At 38.1% G+C, this 18,380-nt stretch overlaps 1 protein-coding gene across 1 annotated transcript in view; it reads right to left on the bottom strand.

Annotated features, from left to right (window-relative positions):
* LOC110454322 (tryptophan 5-hydroxylase 1-like) overlaps nucleotides 1-17,567 on the bottom strand; it is a 29,187-nt gene extending 11,620 nt beyond the window's left edge. The window contains exons 1-5 of the mRNA XM_021503769.1: nucleotides 17,326-17,567; nucleotides 11,328-11,447; nucleotides 8,497-8,701; nucleotides 4,065-4,174; nucleotides 3,785-3,852 (exon numbers count right to left, since the gene is read on the bottom strand). Coding sequence (XP_021359444.1) covers nucleotides 3,785-3,852; nucleotides 4,065-4,174; nucleotides 8,497-8,701; nucleotides 11,328-11,447; nucleotides 17,326-17,496 — 674 coding nt within the window. The 5' untranslated portion in view covers nucleotides 17,497-17,567. The remainder of the gene's footprint in view (nucleotides 1-3,784; nucleotides 3,853-4,064; nucleotides 4,175-8,496; nucleotides 8,702-11,327; nucleotides 11,448-17,325) is intronic.
* Nucleotides 17,568-18,380: the final 813 nt, after the last annotated feature.

The raw sequence follows: 18,380 nt of genomic DNA, 5'->3' as shown, positions 1-18,380 counted from the left end.
ATCAACAATGTATTTGTCGAATAGACGTGCAGTAATTTGATAGGTACGTTTGCCCTAAAGTACAGTAGTATTCTTCAGAATGCAGTAGTACAAAGAGTAGGTATTCCCCAGAATGCAGTAGTACAAAGGGGAGGTATTACAAACAGTGCAGTATTATGAAGGTAGATAATACCCAGTATGCATTTGTACATTTCCAAGATTCCGTACTGGCAAGACTTTTCAACCATTATTGTAATAGGAAAATGTATTGCTTTCTTTTGTAGTAATTATTCCTGGTGACGGTGGCAATCAGAATACATGGCTACTGTGTATACGTCATTAAATGATTCACGTATTGAAAATTCTATATGTGTGTTGTATATCGGATCGATTTGTCGACCTCGTTTAAAGTGTCCTCTCAGGAGAATAGGCAAGCTTTGTGTAGCTAACTATCATAGTGTTCCATTGCTGTATTGTGTTTTTCTGCTTTACAATGTTGTTGATTTTAAAGGTGATTTTACTAAAATTAAAGTCTGTCCATCAAAGTTAACTCTAGATTCGACACAGATTGTGAATATTGTCAAAGACGTTTTGTCAACTATGCTACCAATTACTACTACGAAGAATTGTACACGCTTGACTAAAAACCAATCACCTAAAGCGTGTGACGTAACCTACATCTACACGGGACGTGGTTAAATGTCATAGAAGTAACCAAACAAAAACCGACGTGGCATACGCAGTGTCTAACCCCGTACGCTAAATCTATGAATAGAAATGTGCATCGATTGCCTAAAAGCCAATAAATATGGATGAGGCTGGGGCAAGGAGGACGAGCTGAGCCCGGCCCGAACCCAACAGAGGCCAATTATATCAAATGAAAGCAATTGTAAACCTAGCATTCAGATAGCCCAGTCATGCATATATAACCCGACGTGGATCTCCTTTTATTCCATTTTATATCTGACCAAATCTCAGTGTATAAAAATAGGCGTGTTTGACGACAAAAATACATTGGACTCAGCAATTTTCTTTTTGTTTCCTTTGAATAAAGATCTACGTCACTGTGAAAGACGTGTGTTTAAAAATAGTTTGTTTATTTAGAAAGATACACAAGTTTACGCTGAGAGTACACCCCCTCAAACATTGTCATTCATTGTTACATTAATATTATTCATAGCCTTTAATTATAAATAGTGTTATTGAAATTCATAGGAAATAATAAAACCCCTGTAGTCATGGTTACGGACTAAGCCCCGAAATCCCTGAGATTAGCCTTTCCTTTCACGTGATATTTCGCGTTCTGAACCATTTACGGAAGACGTTTTGTGGGTTTATGATGTTTCCACTTTGTAGGTTTACAGAAGTACCACCTCTCCAATAAACCATAAAGGATGCCTTGGGAATGATCTCGTTTCCTTCACAAAATCTTTGTTCGTACAAGCAATACTTATAACAGCTATATACATCACAAATATGGGACATTCACCACTCTGTAGATCAGGAACATCGGCTGTATTCGGCAGTTTTTAACTGCAGATGCGTGCAAGATTTTGGCGCATTGACTTGTTACCTCTCGGTTGGATTATGGTAACGCCCTGCTCTGTGGTATATCTGACAAACTAACTAGTCGTCTACAGAGGGTCCAGAACACTGCAGCACAGCTAGTTACTCGTACTCGAAAGAGAGAGCACATCACACCTGCGCTTTATTCGTTGCACTGGTTAACTGTATGATACAGGATGCAGTACAAAATTCTGGTATACACATACAAGGCACTGAATGGAACAGCTCCTCAGTACCTACAGTTACTTGTTACCCTGTATCAGCCGTCAAGATCACTGTGGTCCGAGTCAGAATCTTTGTTGTGTGTCCCAAAATCTCGTACTGTGACCTACGGAAACAGATGCTTTGGGAGGGTTTCGGCTACGTTGTGCAATAGCTTACCATCTGCTATTAGGAAGTCAAATACCCTGGCCAAGTTCAAGAGGGACATAAAAACTCACCTCTTCACGTCTGCATTTTAGAATCTTTCAAAGACGTCATGTAAATACCACCCTTTTATTTGTTCAATTATGTGCACATTGCTTGTTAAATGTATGAAAGTGATGTCAAGCCTTTGTTGATTGTTTTCACAATTCTAACCATTACTATTATCCATGTTGTAAAGCGCCTTAAGGTAATTTTACAAATTATTATATAGGGCGCTATATAAATGTAGTATATTATTATTATTACTATATTCTGTGATTTCTCTGAAATGCGTACTGTACTAGATAATTGATGGAAAATCATTTATATCAATACGAAGTAAACTCCTTTTACATAATTCAATATATGGATGTAGCCAAACTTAGCAAATACTTTATGCTTCCATTTGGCAATTTAGGACTCATCAGTGGTCATTTCTGAAGCGTTCCAAAACAAAGGTAGAAATACAGCGACAGTGGGGAGGTGCCCATAAATCCCCTTAACGATAGACGGCTTTGCTACAACAGGTTAATTTATTCTTTAGCTAGCATTCTATGTGAACCGTGCCGGGTGTTTTCCAGCTACAAGGTTACGGCCAACCTCGGGCTGTTAGTCCACCAGTAGCTACAAGGTTACGGCAATCCTCGGGGCTGCTAGTCCACCAGGCCAGTAGCTACAAGGTTATGGCCAAATTCGGGGCTGTTAGTCCACCAGTAGCTACAAGGTTACGGCCAACCTCGGGGCTGTTAGTTCACCAGTAGCTACAAGGTTATGGCCAACCTCGGGGCTGCTAGTCCACCAGTAGCTACAAGGTTACGGCCAATCTCGGGTACTGATAGTCCACCAGAAGCTACAAGGTTACGGCCAACAACGGGGCTGCTAGTCCACTAGTAGCTACAAGGTTACGGCCAACCTCGGTTACTGCTAACCTTGAGCCAACCTCGGGTACTGCTAGTCCACCAGTAGCTACAAAGTTACAACCAACCTCGGGGCTGCTAATCCATTAGTAGGTTCATGGTTACGGCCAACCTGGGAGAGTGATTGTCCACCAGCAGCTACAAGGTTAGAGCCAACCTCGGGTACTGATTGTCCATCAGTAGACACAAGGTTACGACCAACATCGGGGCTGACCTCGGGGCTGCTAGTCCACCTGTAACTACAATGTGACGGCCAACCTCGGGTACTGATTGTCCATCAGTAGATACAAGATTACGACCAACCTCGGGGCTATTAATACATTAGTAGGTTCACGGTTACGGCCAACCTCGGGGCTGCTAGTCCACCATTAGCTACAAGGTTACGGCCAACCTCGGGGCTGGCTACATAGTTGTGTATATTGACTTAGGAAACACCTATTTGATATTTCAGAATGTCGAATATCTGTTGTAAATTCATATATATATTGTTAGCTATTGCTTGATAATTCTGAACAGCGATACCATACTGACAGGTTAGAAATGACAAAGTAAGAACCAAAACATAAATAGGAACATTATGTTTAACGTTCTATGAACAGCTATAGTCATTTATGGCAAGCCGGAGGTCCCGGAAAAGAAACACTGACCTACAGCCAGTACCTGGCGACTGCCCTACGTAGGTCTCGAACCCGCGACCCAGTGGTTGAGGGCTAGTCGTAGCAGAATGTCAGACGCCTTAACCACTTGGTCACCGCGGCCCCTCAAATTTCTTTAAATAGAAACAGCTCACCGTTATGGCGAAACATAACATAAACTACCATGGTAATTCTTAAAATAGAATTCAGGATAGAGGACATAAACCAAACAAAAAGTACAAGGTATACATTATAAGAAAAAAACTGTCAGCACACACTTACTATTTGTAGGCCATAGCAATATCTGCAAAGTATTTCCGCCTCTGTCTGTACACCTTATCTTTGAAACCCTGCGAAATAAAACAGTGTAGTGGTATAGGACTGTCAGTACTGTATACAAAATAATAATAACATTCGTTTAGAAGGATAACAATTATGATGGCCTTGACCTTACAGTAATAAGTTTGACTACGATTGTAAGTCTATTGACACATTACTTTGCCTTTAAATGGTATTTCAATGACAAGGTAAATGAAAGCAAAACATTTCTGGCAATATTTACCGGATGATCAGCATCGAGTTCAATCCCATACATAAGGACGCGGTTGGCTGAATGGTCAAGGTCGGAAATCTTCCTGGGAAACCATGGTGCGACGAGAAGTAGATCCTCCGCTAAAGTACAAATTACACATAATGTTCTCTGTGGTTCAATAACAGAAAATAACGTCAACAGAATGCTGGAGTGTCATCAAAAGCGTTATTCGAGTCAAAACGGATACAACCAGGACATGATAGGAGCCAGGGAAATATATTACCATTGAAACCATAGAAACAGTACATAGAGAATAGGACTAGGTGTTTCGGAGGGAGAGTTGTCTACATTGTTGACTACATCCGCCATGTAAACCAAGGTCAAAACCAAATAAGGTCATGTCATTAAAATGAGAAACGGCGAAGTGACAATGGACAAAACAAATGCACACTGTTGATTGTTATCAAAAACATTGACCTTCGTATCACACCGGAAAAAGACAGTTCCCAATCGGATCGTCATGGCGACTATTCTAAATCCCTGGAAACCCTGTGTTGTTAGTTTGTCTGTCAGCAGTTGACATCTATCGCGGAATATTTCTTATGCTATAGGTGAACCATTGATAACTTCCTATGCTCATATTTTCATGAATAAGAGTCGATGCCAGGGTAACTAAACATACTTCACCATTTAACTGATTGATAAATGTAAAAGTAACTAAACACATGTCACTCTTTTACTGATTGAGTCGATGTCATAATAACTAAACACGCGCCATTCTTTTACTGTTTGAGTCGATGTCAAAGGAACTAAAAACGAGCCATTCTTTTACTGATTGAGTCGATGTCAAAGTAACTAAACACACGTCACTCTTTTACTGATTGAGTCGATGTCATAGTAACTAAACACGCGCCATTCTTTAACTCATTGAGTCGATGTCATATTAACTAAACACGCGCCATTCATTTACTGATTGAGTCGATGTCAAAGGAATTAAAAAAGCGCCATTCTTTTACTGATTCAGTCGATGTCATAGTAACTAAACACACGTCACTCTTTTACTAATTGAGTCGATGTCATAGTAACTTAACACGCGCCATTCTTTTACTGATTGAGTCGATGTCAAAGGAACTTAAAAAAGCGCCATTCTTTTACTGATTGAGGCAATGTCATAGGAACTAAACACACGTCACTCTTTTACTGATTGAGTCGATGTCATAGTAACTAAACACACGCCATTCTTTTACTGATTGAGTCGATGTTATATAAACTAAAAACACGTCACTCTTTTACTGATTAAGTCGATGTCAAGTAACTAAATACGCGTCATTCTTTTACTGATTGGGTAGATGTCATATTAACTTGAGTCGATGTCATGGTTACTAAACACGCGTCATTCTTTTACTGATTGAGTCGATGTCATAGTAACTAAACACACGCCATTCTTTTACTGATTGAGTCGATGTTATATAAACTAAACACACGTCACTCTTTTACTGATTAAGTCGATGTCAAGTAACTAAACACGCGTCATTCTTTTACTGATTGGGTAGATGTCATATTAACTTGAGTCGATGTCATGGTTACTAAACACGCGTCATTCTTTTACTGATTGAGTCGATGTCATAGTAACTAAACACACGCCATTCTTTTACTGATTGAGTCGATGTTATATAAACTAAACACACGTCACTCTTTTACTGATTAAGTCGATGTCAAGTAACTAAACACGCGTCATTCTTTTACTGATTGGGTAGATGTCATATTAACTTGAGTCGATGTCATGGTTACTAAACACGCGTCATTCTTTTACTGATTGAGTCGATGTCATAGTAACTAAACACACGCCATTCTTTTACTGATTGAGTCGATGTTATATAAACTAAACACACGTCACTCTTTTACTGATTAAGTCGATGTCAAGTAACTAAACACGCGTCATTCTTTTACTGATTGGGTAGATGTCATATTAACTTGAGTCGATGTCATGGTTACTAAACACGCGTCATTCTTTTACTGATTGAGTCGATGTCATAGTAACTAAACACACGCCATTCTTTTACTGATTGAGTCGATGTTATATAAACTAAACACACGTCACTCTTTTACTGATTAAGTCGATGTCAAGTAACTAAACACGCGTCATTCTTTTACTGATTGGGTAGATGTCATATTAACTTGAGTCGATGTCATGGTTACTAAACACGCGTCATTCTTTTACTGATTGAGTCGATGTCATAGTAACTAAACACACGCCATTCTTTTACTGATTGAGTCGATGTTATATAAACTAAACACACGTCACTCTTTTACTGATTAAGTCGATGTCAAGTAACTAAACACGCGTCATTCTTTTACTGATTGGGTAGATGTCATATTAACTTGAGTCGATGTCATGGTTACTAAACACGCGTCATTCTTTTACTGATTGAGTCGATGTCATAGTAACTAAACACACGCCATTCTTTTACTGATTGAGTCGATGTTATATAAACTAAACACACGTCACTCTTTTACTGATTAAGTCGATGTCAAGTAACTAAACACGCGTCATTCTTTTACTGATTGGGTAGATGTCATATTAACTTGAGTCGATGTCATGGTTACTAAACACGCGTCATTCTTTTACTGATTGAGTCGATGTCATAGTAACTAAACACACGCCATTCTTTTACTGATTGAGTCGATGTTATATAAACTAAACACACGTCACTCTTTTACTGATTAAGTCGATGTCAAGTAACTAAACACGCGTCATTCTTTTACTGATTGGGTAGATGTCATATTAACTTGAGTCGATGTCATGGTTACTAAACACGCGTCATTCTTTTACTGATTGGGTCGATGTCATAGTAACTAAACACACGCCACTCTTTTACTGATTGAGTCGATGTCATAGTAACTAAACACGCGTCATTCTTTTGCTGACTGAGTAGATGCCATGGTAACTAAACACGCGCCATTCTTTTACTGATTGGGTAGATATCATAGTAACTAAACACGCGCCATTCTTTTACTGATTGAGTCGATGTCATAGTAACTAAACAAGCGCCATTCTTTTACTGATTGAGTCGATGTCAAAGGAACTAAAAACGCGCCATGTTTTACTGATTGAGTCGATGTCATAGTAACTAAACACGCGCCATTCTTTTACTGATTGAGTCGATGTCATAGTAACTGAACACACGTCACTCTTTTACTGATTAAGTCGATGTCAAGTAACTAAACACGCGTCATTCTTTTACTGATTGAGTTGATGTCAAAGGAACTTAACACGCGTCATTCTTTTACTGATTGTGTCGATGTCATAGTAATTAAACACACGCCACTCTTTTACTGATTGTGTAGAGGTCATATTAACTAAACACGCACCATTCTTTTACTGATAGAGTCGATTTCATAGTAACTAAACACACGCCACTCTTTCACTGATTGAGCCGATGTCATAGTAACTAAACACGCGCCATTCTTTTAATGATTTGGTAGATGTCAAAGTAACTAAACACAAGCCACTCTTTTACTGATTGTGTAGAGGTCATCTTAACTAAACACGCACCATGCTTTTACTGATAGAGTCGATTTCATAGTAACTAAACCCGCGCCATTCTTTTAATGATTTGGTAGATGTCAAAGTAACTAAACACACGCCACTCTTTTACTGACTGAGTAGATGTCCTAGTAACTAAAAACACGTCATTCTTTTACTGATTGAGTAGATGTCATAGTAACTAAAAACGCGTCATTCTTTTACTGATTGAGTCGATGTCATAGTCACTAAACACGCGCCATTCTTTTGCTGATTGAGTAGATGCCATGGCAACTAAACACGCTATCTGATGGAGTAGCTGTCATAGTAACTAAATCCACTCCATCCTTAAACGGGTGGAGTAGTTGTCACGGTCAGTAAACATACTTCAACCGTTTGAGTCGACGTCATTGTAACTAAACACGATGTGCCATCTATCTGATGTATATGTTATTATCGTAACTAAATCCACTTTATCCTTTAACTAATGGAGGAGTTGTCACGGTAACAAAGCCAGCTCTATCCTTTAATTAATGGAGGAGGTATTTAACGGTAATAAAGCCAGCTCCATCCTTTAACTAATGGAGGAGTTATTTAACGGTAACAAAGCCAGCTCTATCCTTTAATTAATGGAGGAGTTGTCACGGTAACAAAGCCAGTTCCATCCTTTAACTAATGGAGGAGTTGTCACGGTAACAAAGCCAGCTCCATCCTTTAACTAATGAAGGAGTTGTCACGGGAACAACGCCAGCTCCATCCTTTATTTAATGGAGTTTTCACGACGGTAACTTAACGCACTGCATCCTTTAACTGATGGATTAGATGTCACAGTAACTAAACACTCTCACTCCTTTAACTTTAAAGCTAAATGAACATATTTTATCCATTTCCTTGTAGGGTAGACGTCATGGTAAACGAACATTTTCCATTCCTTACCTGATGGTGGTAGACGTATGGAGGTGGCGGGTGAAGGGGGTACGGGCAAGTCGTTGTAGCTGATGCTGGCGACCTCTTTTTTCAGTCGCTTGATTAATTCTTCCAGGCGAATGTTGTCTGTTTCGAGGTCAACGTAAATATCAAACGCCGAATCACTCCTCTTTGACTTCCGGGACTCTATATGTACAACGTTGATATGATTTTCCTGGAAGTTTTATATAAAACATTTAATAAAAAAAATTCGGACAAATTGTGCTGAAGATTGTTACACAGATTAGTTGTACCTCTCTGTCTGACAACCTTATAATTGATAGAAATGCTCATATCGTCATACGCTTTCTCAGTTTGGCGTTCTAACGACGTCTTAACAGAGCTATATATAATATCCCAGATTTGGAACAACGTAAACAATAAGTGCATGATTTAATTTAATTCTATAAACAGCTACATTTCTTGATCGATATGAGTCTGGATATCAATAGCATGTAATACATTTTTAGAGTACGCAGCCCTACTCCCCTTGTCAGTTAAAATATAATGGTAAGTTTGATACGCTTGTTTATAGGAAGGAGCACACATGCATGTCATTGTAGAAAAAATCAAACGTGTATGTCAAAGTAGAACAGAATCAAACGTGTATCTCAATGTAGAACAAAATCAAACATGTATGTCAAAGTAGGATAAAATCAAACGTGTATATCAATGTAGGACAAAATCACACATGTACGTCAATCTACAACAGAAGCAAACGTGTATGTCAATGTAGGATAAAATCAAACATGTTTGTCAATGTAGAAGGACAGAATCAAACGTGTATGTAAATGTAGGACAAAATCAAACATGTGTGTCGATGTAGAACAGAATCAAACATCTACATCAATGTAGAACAAAATCAAACGTGTTTGTCAATCTAGGACAAAATCACACATGTATGTCAATGTAGAACAGGATCAAACATGTATGTCAATGTAGAAGAGAATCAAACATGTATGTCAATGTAGAAGGACAGAATCAAACGTGGACGTCAATGTAGAACAAAATCAAACGTGCATGTCAAAGTAGGACAAAATCACACATGTACTTCAATGTAGAACAGAATCAAACGCGTATGTCAATGTAGGATAAAATCAAACATGTTTGTCAATGTAGAAGGACAGAATCAAACATGTATGTCAACGTAGGACAGAATCAAACGTGTATGCCAATGTAGGACAGAATCAAACGTATATGTCAATGTAGGACAAAATCACACACGTACGTCAATGTAGAACAGAATCAAACATGAATGTCAATGTAGGACAGAATCAAACGTATATGTCAATGTAGGACAAAATCACACATGTACGTCAACGTAGAACAGAATCAAACATGTATGCCAATGTAGAACAGAATCAAACATATATGTCAATGTAGGACAGAATCACACATGTATGTCAATGTAGAACAGGATCAAACATGTATGTCAATGTAGAAGGACAGAATCAAACGTGTACGTCACTGTAGAACAAAATCAAACATGTATGTCAACGTAGAACAGAATCAAACGTGTATCTCAATGTAGAACAAAATCAAACATGGACGTCAATGTAGGACAGAATCAAACGTGTATGTAAATGTAGGACAAAATCAAACATGTATGTCGATGTAGAACAGAATCAAACATCTACGTCAATGTAGAACAAAATCAAACGTGTATGTCAATGTAGGACAAAATCAAACGTGTATGTCAATGTAGGACAGAATCAAACATGTACGTCAATGTAGAACAAAATCAAACGTGTATGTCAATGTAGGACAAAATCAAACGTGTATGTCAATGTAGGACAAAATCAAACGTGTATGTCAATGTAGAACAGAATCAAACATGTATGTCAATGTAGGACAGAATCATACATGTATGTCAATGTAGTCAATCACGGCCAAATGTATATTTTATATCAATTTAGGAATACTTATAGAGTACAAGCGTTCAGCAATCAACTATCAATGAGAAGGAAAATTTAAACACCTGAATTCTGAATGAGGACATGGACATAAGCATCTGCAAACAAATCTGTGATTCATCACTCCATTTCAGTCGAAAAGAACAAAAGCCAAACAAATCTGTGATTAATCACTCCATTTCAGTCGAAAAGAACGAAAGCCAAACAAATCTGTGATTCATCACTCCATTTCAGTCGCAAAGAACAAAAGCCAAACAAATCTGTGATTAATCACTCCATTTCAGTCAAAAGAACAAAAGCCAAACAAAAACTCCAGAAAGTATGTGTTAGCAACAACAGCCCTTAATGGGTTTTTTCTGTTCCGTCGTTATCTGGACCTCATGACGGACATCTATATCGTGTGACTCTTGCTTCAACCAAACTCTATGGCAGGCTTGCACAGTAATACTGGGAAATAGTTTGAAGAAGCACTGTTTAAGTGGCTAGTGTGATTAATGTTTGGGATAGTCAGTCTACACATATTGCCTTGGAAACGCTTATTATAATATTGGAAAAAGTGTAAAAAGCCTATTCAAAATATTTCTGTTTTCAATAATATAATAAACTGTGTTCTGAATGAGTATTTTTCCGATTATTATATCAAACTAATTCTGCTTCCCATTTCTGAAGAGGTTTATTAAATGGGATTCATATCTGTTATTTTTAAAATTTATATTTTATCACAAATTACGGTAAAATATATTTGTTTGGGTTCAATTAAGTGCACTTACTTAACACAAAATAAAATTTAAAAAAAAAGATATAAAATTCAAATCAATGTTATCGTCTTGAAGCCTTAAAAAGTAGTATGTATGTGTTAGATGTTATTTAGGATTGGTAAAGACTCACCTGGAATATCCGGAGCGCCTTGATGAGACAGCCCACCTGGTTTTGGAGCGTGAATACAATAGAGGTGGTCTTCCCTAGACCAGACGGGCTGTATATACCGTCAATCTTCTTCAGGTTTTCCTGAATTGAAATTATCATGGTAAGTACAGTATTTTATATATAGGTATTTCTGTGATATTACAAATTATATGAGATACCATTCTGATGATGACATACGTAGAACTGTTCCAGTATGGCGCCATTCCTCAGGCTTTGTCGTATTACAAATGTGACATTTAAAGCAAGGTTAAAATATATGTATGGTAGGAACATACTATTATAGCATGTATGGATGGAAGGTGTGGAAGTGACCTACAGTTTATCTAGGCCGGGGATATTGTAAATGTATGCCTATGTTTGAATCAGTTTTACTTGTGTTGTCGGATATATTATAGTGCTACGTTAATACTAGTTATAGTGCGACATGCAACAGCGTAACATTTCCAATACCTACCAAATATGTGTTCTGTGTCTTAGTTATGGCTATTGTAAGTAGCATTTATACTTGATTAAGGATCGAATAGCTACATAACAATATATGCTATATTATTTCCGTGAAATCCAATATCAGTTGTTTTCGCAAATCAAATTTCATCAGTGCAAATTATTCCAAATTTCACAAACTACATAAAGTTTGTTAATATTCTAATCATTCCAAAAATTAAAATTATCAAAGTAAGTTTTATCGATTAATATTACATTAAGTTTTACACTACGAGTTTGTATGGTAACTGTTAGGTAGGCGATATGCATTGTAAATATTTTTTCATTTCAAATTATCTTGTTGTATAGGTATTACGCACATTAGGAAACTGGGAGCAGGCACAGACTATGAAAAGTCTCTCCTTAAAAATGATAGGCATTGTATAAACATCGTAATGGTTGTATAAATATAAAATCATTAACTCGAATAATTAATCTATTATAAATGTTATTTTTTGGATAAAACGGCATGAAACGTTTGTTCGGAATTATGATATACAGCCATTGTTGCAAACTGACTGCCAGCCCAGTTGAACTGTCTCTACACTCGCGCTATTCTTGGCCGAGATCAGTCGTTGACAGTCAGATCGGGATATGTACAAACATCTGTACGAATAAGTGAACATCTAATAATTGATATACGTCCAGAATCGATAATGAATCTCGTAATCAACTCAAGAATAGATATATTGATGATTACATAAAGTCATTGACAACCATACAGAAACGTTTGAACGTAAATCTCTTGGAGGAGAAATGGAGTTAAGAAGTGACTACCGTTGATTAGTATAGAGAGGCCAGTGGTAGAAGAAGTGACTACCGTTGATAAGTATAGAGACGACAGTGGTAGAAGAAGCGACTACCGTTGATTAGTATAGAGACGACAGTGGTAGAAGTGACTACCGTTGATTAGTATAGAGACGACAGTGGTAGAAGTGACTACCGTTGATTAGTATAGAGACGACAGTGGTAGAAGTGACTACCGTTGATTAGTATAGAGACGACAGTGGTAGAAGTGACTACCGTTGATTAGTATAGAGACGACAGTGGTAGAAGTGACTACCGTTGATTAGTATAGAGACGACAGTGGTAGAAGTGACTACCGTTGATTAGTATAGAGACGACAGTGGTAGAAGTGACTACCGTTGATTAGTATAGAGACGACAGTGGTAGAAGTGACTACCGTTGATTAGTATAGAGACGACAGTGGTAGAAGTGACTACCGTTGATTAGTATAGAGACGACAGTGGTAGAAGTGACTACCGTTGATTAGTATAGAGACGACAGTGGTAGAAGTGACTACCGTTGATTAGTATAGAGACGACAGTGGTAGAAGTGACTACCGTTGATTAGTATAGAGACGACAGTGGTAGAAGTGACTACCGTTGATTAGTATAGAGACGACAGTGGTAGAAGTGACTACCGTTGATTAGTATAGAGACGACAGTGGTAGAAGTGACTACCGTTGATTAGTATAGAGACGACAGTGGTAGAAGTGACTACCGTTGATTAGTATAGAGACGACAGTGGTAGAAGTGACTACCGTTGATTAGTATAGAGACGACAGTGGTAGAAGTGACTACCGTTGATTAGTATAGAGACGACAGTGGTAGAAGTGACTACCGTTGATTAGTATAGAGACGACAGTGGTAGAAGTGACTACCGTTGATTAGTATAGAGACGACAGTGGTAGAAGTGACTACCGTTGATTAGTATAGAGACGACAGTGGTAGAAGTGACTACCGTTGATTAGTATAGAGACGACAGTGGTAGAAGTGACTACCGTTGATTAGTATAGAGACGACAGTGGTAGAAGTGACTACCGTTGATTAGTATAGAGACGACAGTGGTAGAAGTGACTACCGTTGATTAGTATAGAGACGACAGTGGTAGAAGTGACTACCGTTGATTAGTATAGAGACGACAGTGGTAGAAGTGACTACCGTTGATTAGTATAGAGACGACAGTGGTAGAAGTGACTACCGTTGATTAGTATAGAGACGACAGTGGTAGAAGTGACTACCGTTGATTAGTATAGAGACGACAGTGGTAGAAGTGACTACCGTTGATTAGTATAGAGACGACAGTGGTAGAAGTGACTACCGTTGATTAGTATAGAGACGACAGTGGTAGAAGTGACTACCGTTGATTAGTATAGAGACGACAGTGGTAGAAGTGACTACCGTTGATTAGTATAGAGACGACAGTGGTAGAAGTGACTACCGTTGATTAGTATAGAGACGACAGTGGTAGAAGTGACTACCGTTGATTAGTATAGAGACGACAGTGGTAGAAGTGACTACCGTTGATTAGTATAGAGACGACAGTGGTAGAAGTGACTACCGTTGATTAGTATAGAGACGACAGTGGTAGAAGTGACTACCGTTGATTAGTATAGAGACGACAGTGGTAGAAGTGACTACCGTTGATTAGTATAGAGACGACAGTGGTAGAAGTGACTACCGTTGATTAGTATAGAGACGACAGTGGTAGAAGTGACTACCGTTGATTAGTATAGAGACGACAGTGGTAGAAGTGACTACCGTTGATTAGTATAGAGACGACAGTGGTAGAAGTGACTACCGTTGATTAGTATAGAGACGACAGTGGTAGAAGTGACTACCGTTGATTAGTATAGAGACGACAGTGGTAGAAGTGACTACCGTTGATTAGTATAGAGACGACAGTGGTAGAAGTGACTACCGTTGATTAGTATAGAGACGACAGTGGTAGAAGTGACTACCGTTGATTAGTATAGAGACGACAGTGGTAGAAGTGACTACCGTTGATTAGTATAGAGACGACAGTGGTAGAAGTGACTACCGTTGATTAGTATAGAGACGACAGTGGTAGAAGTGACTACCGTTGATTAGTATAGAGACGACAGTGGTAGAAGTGACTACCGTTGATTAGTATAGAGACGACAGTGGTAGAAGTGACTACCGTTGATTAGTATAGAGACGACAGTGGTAGAAGTGACTACCGTTGATTAGTATAGAGACGACAGTGGTAGAAGTGACTACCGTTGATTAGTATAGAGACGACAGTGGTAGAAGTGACTACCGTTGATTAGTATAGAGACGACAGTGGTAGAAGTGACTACCGTTGATTAGTATAGAGACGACAGTGGTAGAAGTGACTACCGTTGATTAGTATAGAGACGACAGTGGTAGAAGTGACTACCGTTGATTAGTATAGAGACGACAGTGGTAGAAGTGACTACCGTTGATTAGTATAGAGACGACAGTGGTAGAAGTGACTACCGTTGATTAGTATAGAGACGACAGTGGTAGAAGTGACTACCGTTGATTAGTATAGAGACGACAGTGGTAGAAGTGACTACCGTTGATTAGTATAGAGACGACAGTGGTAGAAGTGACTACCGTTGATTAGTATAGAGACGACAGTGGTAGAAGTGACTACCGTTGATTAGTATAGAGACGACAGTGGTAGAAGAAGCGACTACCGTTGATTAGTATAGAGACGACAGTGGTAGAAGAAATGACCACTTTCTTAAACAGGATAAACATACTTAGACACAATAATAACATTTAGGAGGAAATGTGATAGATCCGAGTTCAGATTGCTGTCATAATTTCGTAATTAATACTAGGTAATGGTTACAGTTACCATCTTTTAACTAATAGTACATGATAGTTTAACAACCACATTAGGTAAAATAGATGGATGTGTTTGTGGGACACAGACAAATTGTTCTACTCTGACATAAGTTTCGGTAAAACTAGCAATACATAAATGAGTTCTTCTTGGTATTTGGAGACCAAATGGTCTGTTGTGACGAAAACAACGTTTATCAGTGTTATCATTGATATATGCCTGAATTAAGGTTTCTTTTATACAATGTACAGTGCCACTGTGCCAGTCTCTCTCTATAACATAGTACGACTTCAATGGTCTGCTTTAGCTGCATTGGCTCCACGACGTTACAGTTTGTCTGGAAACAGTTCCCCAAATTTAAATATTCTGAAAATTGGCTTATAAATGTAGTCTATATAACTATTTCAACTTTCTTAGCATATACATTGTATAATCTTTTTCATAAGTATGATTTATAATCTTAGGTCAGTTTAGCATGCCTATTGAAGAACACACTTCTAAATGTCTTTTTTGCATTAAAATGATGAAGAGTTTCACAGACGATCCGCCTTGAGAAGAAGGGAGATTCTGTTTATCTGGATTACAAGTAAGTCCCCATTCTTTCGTCCAAATCGAACTTTTTTTCTCAGATTACCATTTTACTTCTCAACAGTTTTATATTTTTTTCCTCAATACCACCGTGTAGATAAAATGCTGTATGCAAATAATATGACGATGGAAATCTATTTCTATGCGATATAAATATAAATAATTCTCAAACTGGTCCTTGCGCTACACCTGCTTGAAACGTTTTCCAATATGATTCACATCCATCGCTGACCACAATTTGTTTCTTGTAATGTAGATAGATAAAAAAAAACAACATTTCAGCATAAACAACATTTCCGCATAAACAACATTTCTTTACAGATGAACGTTACACACGAAACGGTGATTAACCCTTTAGTTCGGTACAGTAGTAGACACAGGACGCCAAAACATGATTAACACTACATCATACAGGTGTTTCGTCCTTCTGGGACTTGTCGGTGATGTTAGGGGACAAACGTTGTAAACCCAAATTGTCTAAATTACTCTACCATTTACTTGATGAATTTAAACAAATTTAGAGGAGAACTGATCAATTTTGTATTTAAATCATTAGTAAAGTGTTATGAACCGTGTCACTAATCCAATACTATCACTGTGCCCGTCAAGGTTACGGCAGACCTCGAGGACTGACACTTCCACCAGCACAATCTAACACCGTATAGCTTGAAAGAGGAGCCTTTAAATTTTGGTTCTAGACAGAGTATGTCAAACTATGCAATAAACTGCAGCATAAAGCTGTACAGATTTAACGTTGACAGTAGACTTAACTGATATCATATATACACTAGTATGCCGTTCTTGTCTTTGGACGGATGCTTCAATGTTTAATCGTATATATTGAAATATTTGGTGAAACGTCGAATCGTCATGTACAAAAACAAAAACAAAAAACAAAAACAAAACTGTTTGATCCATATAATCATGTCTCGAGAGATAATTTCATCCTAGCAATATATTTTGTAAGCATTCAATTTATTGTGTTGATTGTTTGATTATTATTATTAAACATAAGATGTCATTAATGCCGTTAAAGTTTTCATATTTTCTCCTGGCTTTATTAAATGTTCATTTCAACAAGACTACATTTATAATTACAGACAAGCGCTAAAACGTGCGAAGTCTGGCGATAACATCTCTACCGGCGAAACTTTGACATTAATTACTTCTATATAAAAAACCAGTCAAGCAGCAAGAAATATAGATCATGATTTTGTCGTTATTAAATGTGAATAGTTTTTTTTGGTAAGAAAATGGAGAATGACTTTACCTCTAATTCCGCTATCTCGTTAACGGTTGGCGCTGATATGCTTTTACATCTCCGCTTTTGTCTGAACTGTTCCGCTTTGCTAACATCACGTTTTTCTGTGTTTGTACTATTTATTTCTGCTGCACGACGTTCTGTCTCTAACCGTCGGTCCGCGTCCGTCCGACGGTCCATTTCTGTCTGGCCACAGATGGCTGTCGTCCGTAACGCAGCCTTATAGGCTTCTACACAGTTACCCAGCTTGATCAGTGGATAGTACGGACGACGGAAAGTTTGGTAAGGAAAGACCCGTTTGTTGGACCTACTACAGGATGTTAAATACCAAGTCCAGGCGGCGGTCTGACGTCACAAGCAATAAGGAACAATCCAGACACCAGGACCACACTATATTTCAGACAACTGATCTTCTAATCTGTAAAAAAGAACATATTTCATAAATCATATTCTAATAATTAAGTTTTTCAATTTAGAATTTACAGTTATGTACATTTTATGTGACGTAACATGTTAAAATCATATTTTATATAAAGGTAAAAATTATAGTGGGCTCAACGTTGACAGGAGAAGGTTATTTTAGAGCTAAAAGAGGTCGAAATATTCAAACCAACTCCGAAGTATTCGTCATTCGTTAGAGTTTGAATCCACATTACTTTAAGAAAATGATTGCAAAACAGATTTTACATGTCTGCGAAAGATGAACATGCTGTGTGTAAAACGATACGTAACCTGAACGAGATTCTTCTGAGAACGTGATGGTGATCTCTCCTGACAGAGGTCTGTACGGCAACTGACGGTGTCCTCCTAGTGCACCATGGACAGGGGTTGCTGCTCATTTGCATTTAGAGCTGTACTCGATGTCGTTGTTGGTTCGCGAACAGAGAGGCGTGTTTATATTAGCTCGCGCTATGCAGGTGTATGACGTCTTCTTTACAAAGGATCAACGTAAACCATATTAAGCGTCTATTTCTATTGTTCTCCTATGCTGGCGTATAACAGTGGGATTGTGTTTGTTAATTACTTGTTATATCGCCTTCTGGTCTGTCCAATGAGATCGCAGA

Source organism: Mizuhopecten yessoensis, unplaced genomic scaffold (assembly GCF_002113885.1).
Source record: "Mizuhopecten yessoensis strain PY_sf001 unplaced genomic scaffold, ASM211388v2 scaffold7763, whole genome shotgun sequence".
Classification (NCBI taxonomy): Eukaryota; Metazoa; Mollusca; class Bivalvia; order Pectinida; family Pectinidae; genus Mizuhopecten; species Mizuhopecten yessoensis.
Note: the sequence above shows the minus strand (reverse complement) of the source record. Positions and strands in the feature narration are given on the sequence as shown.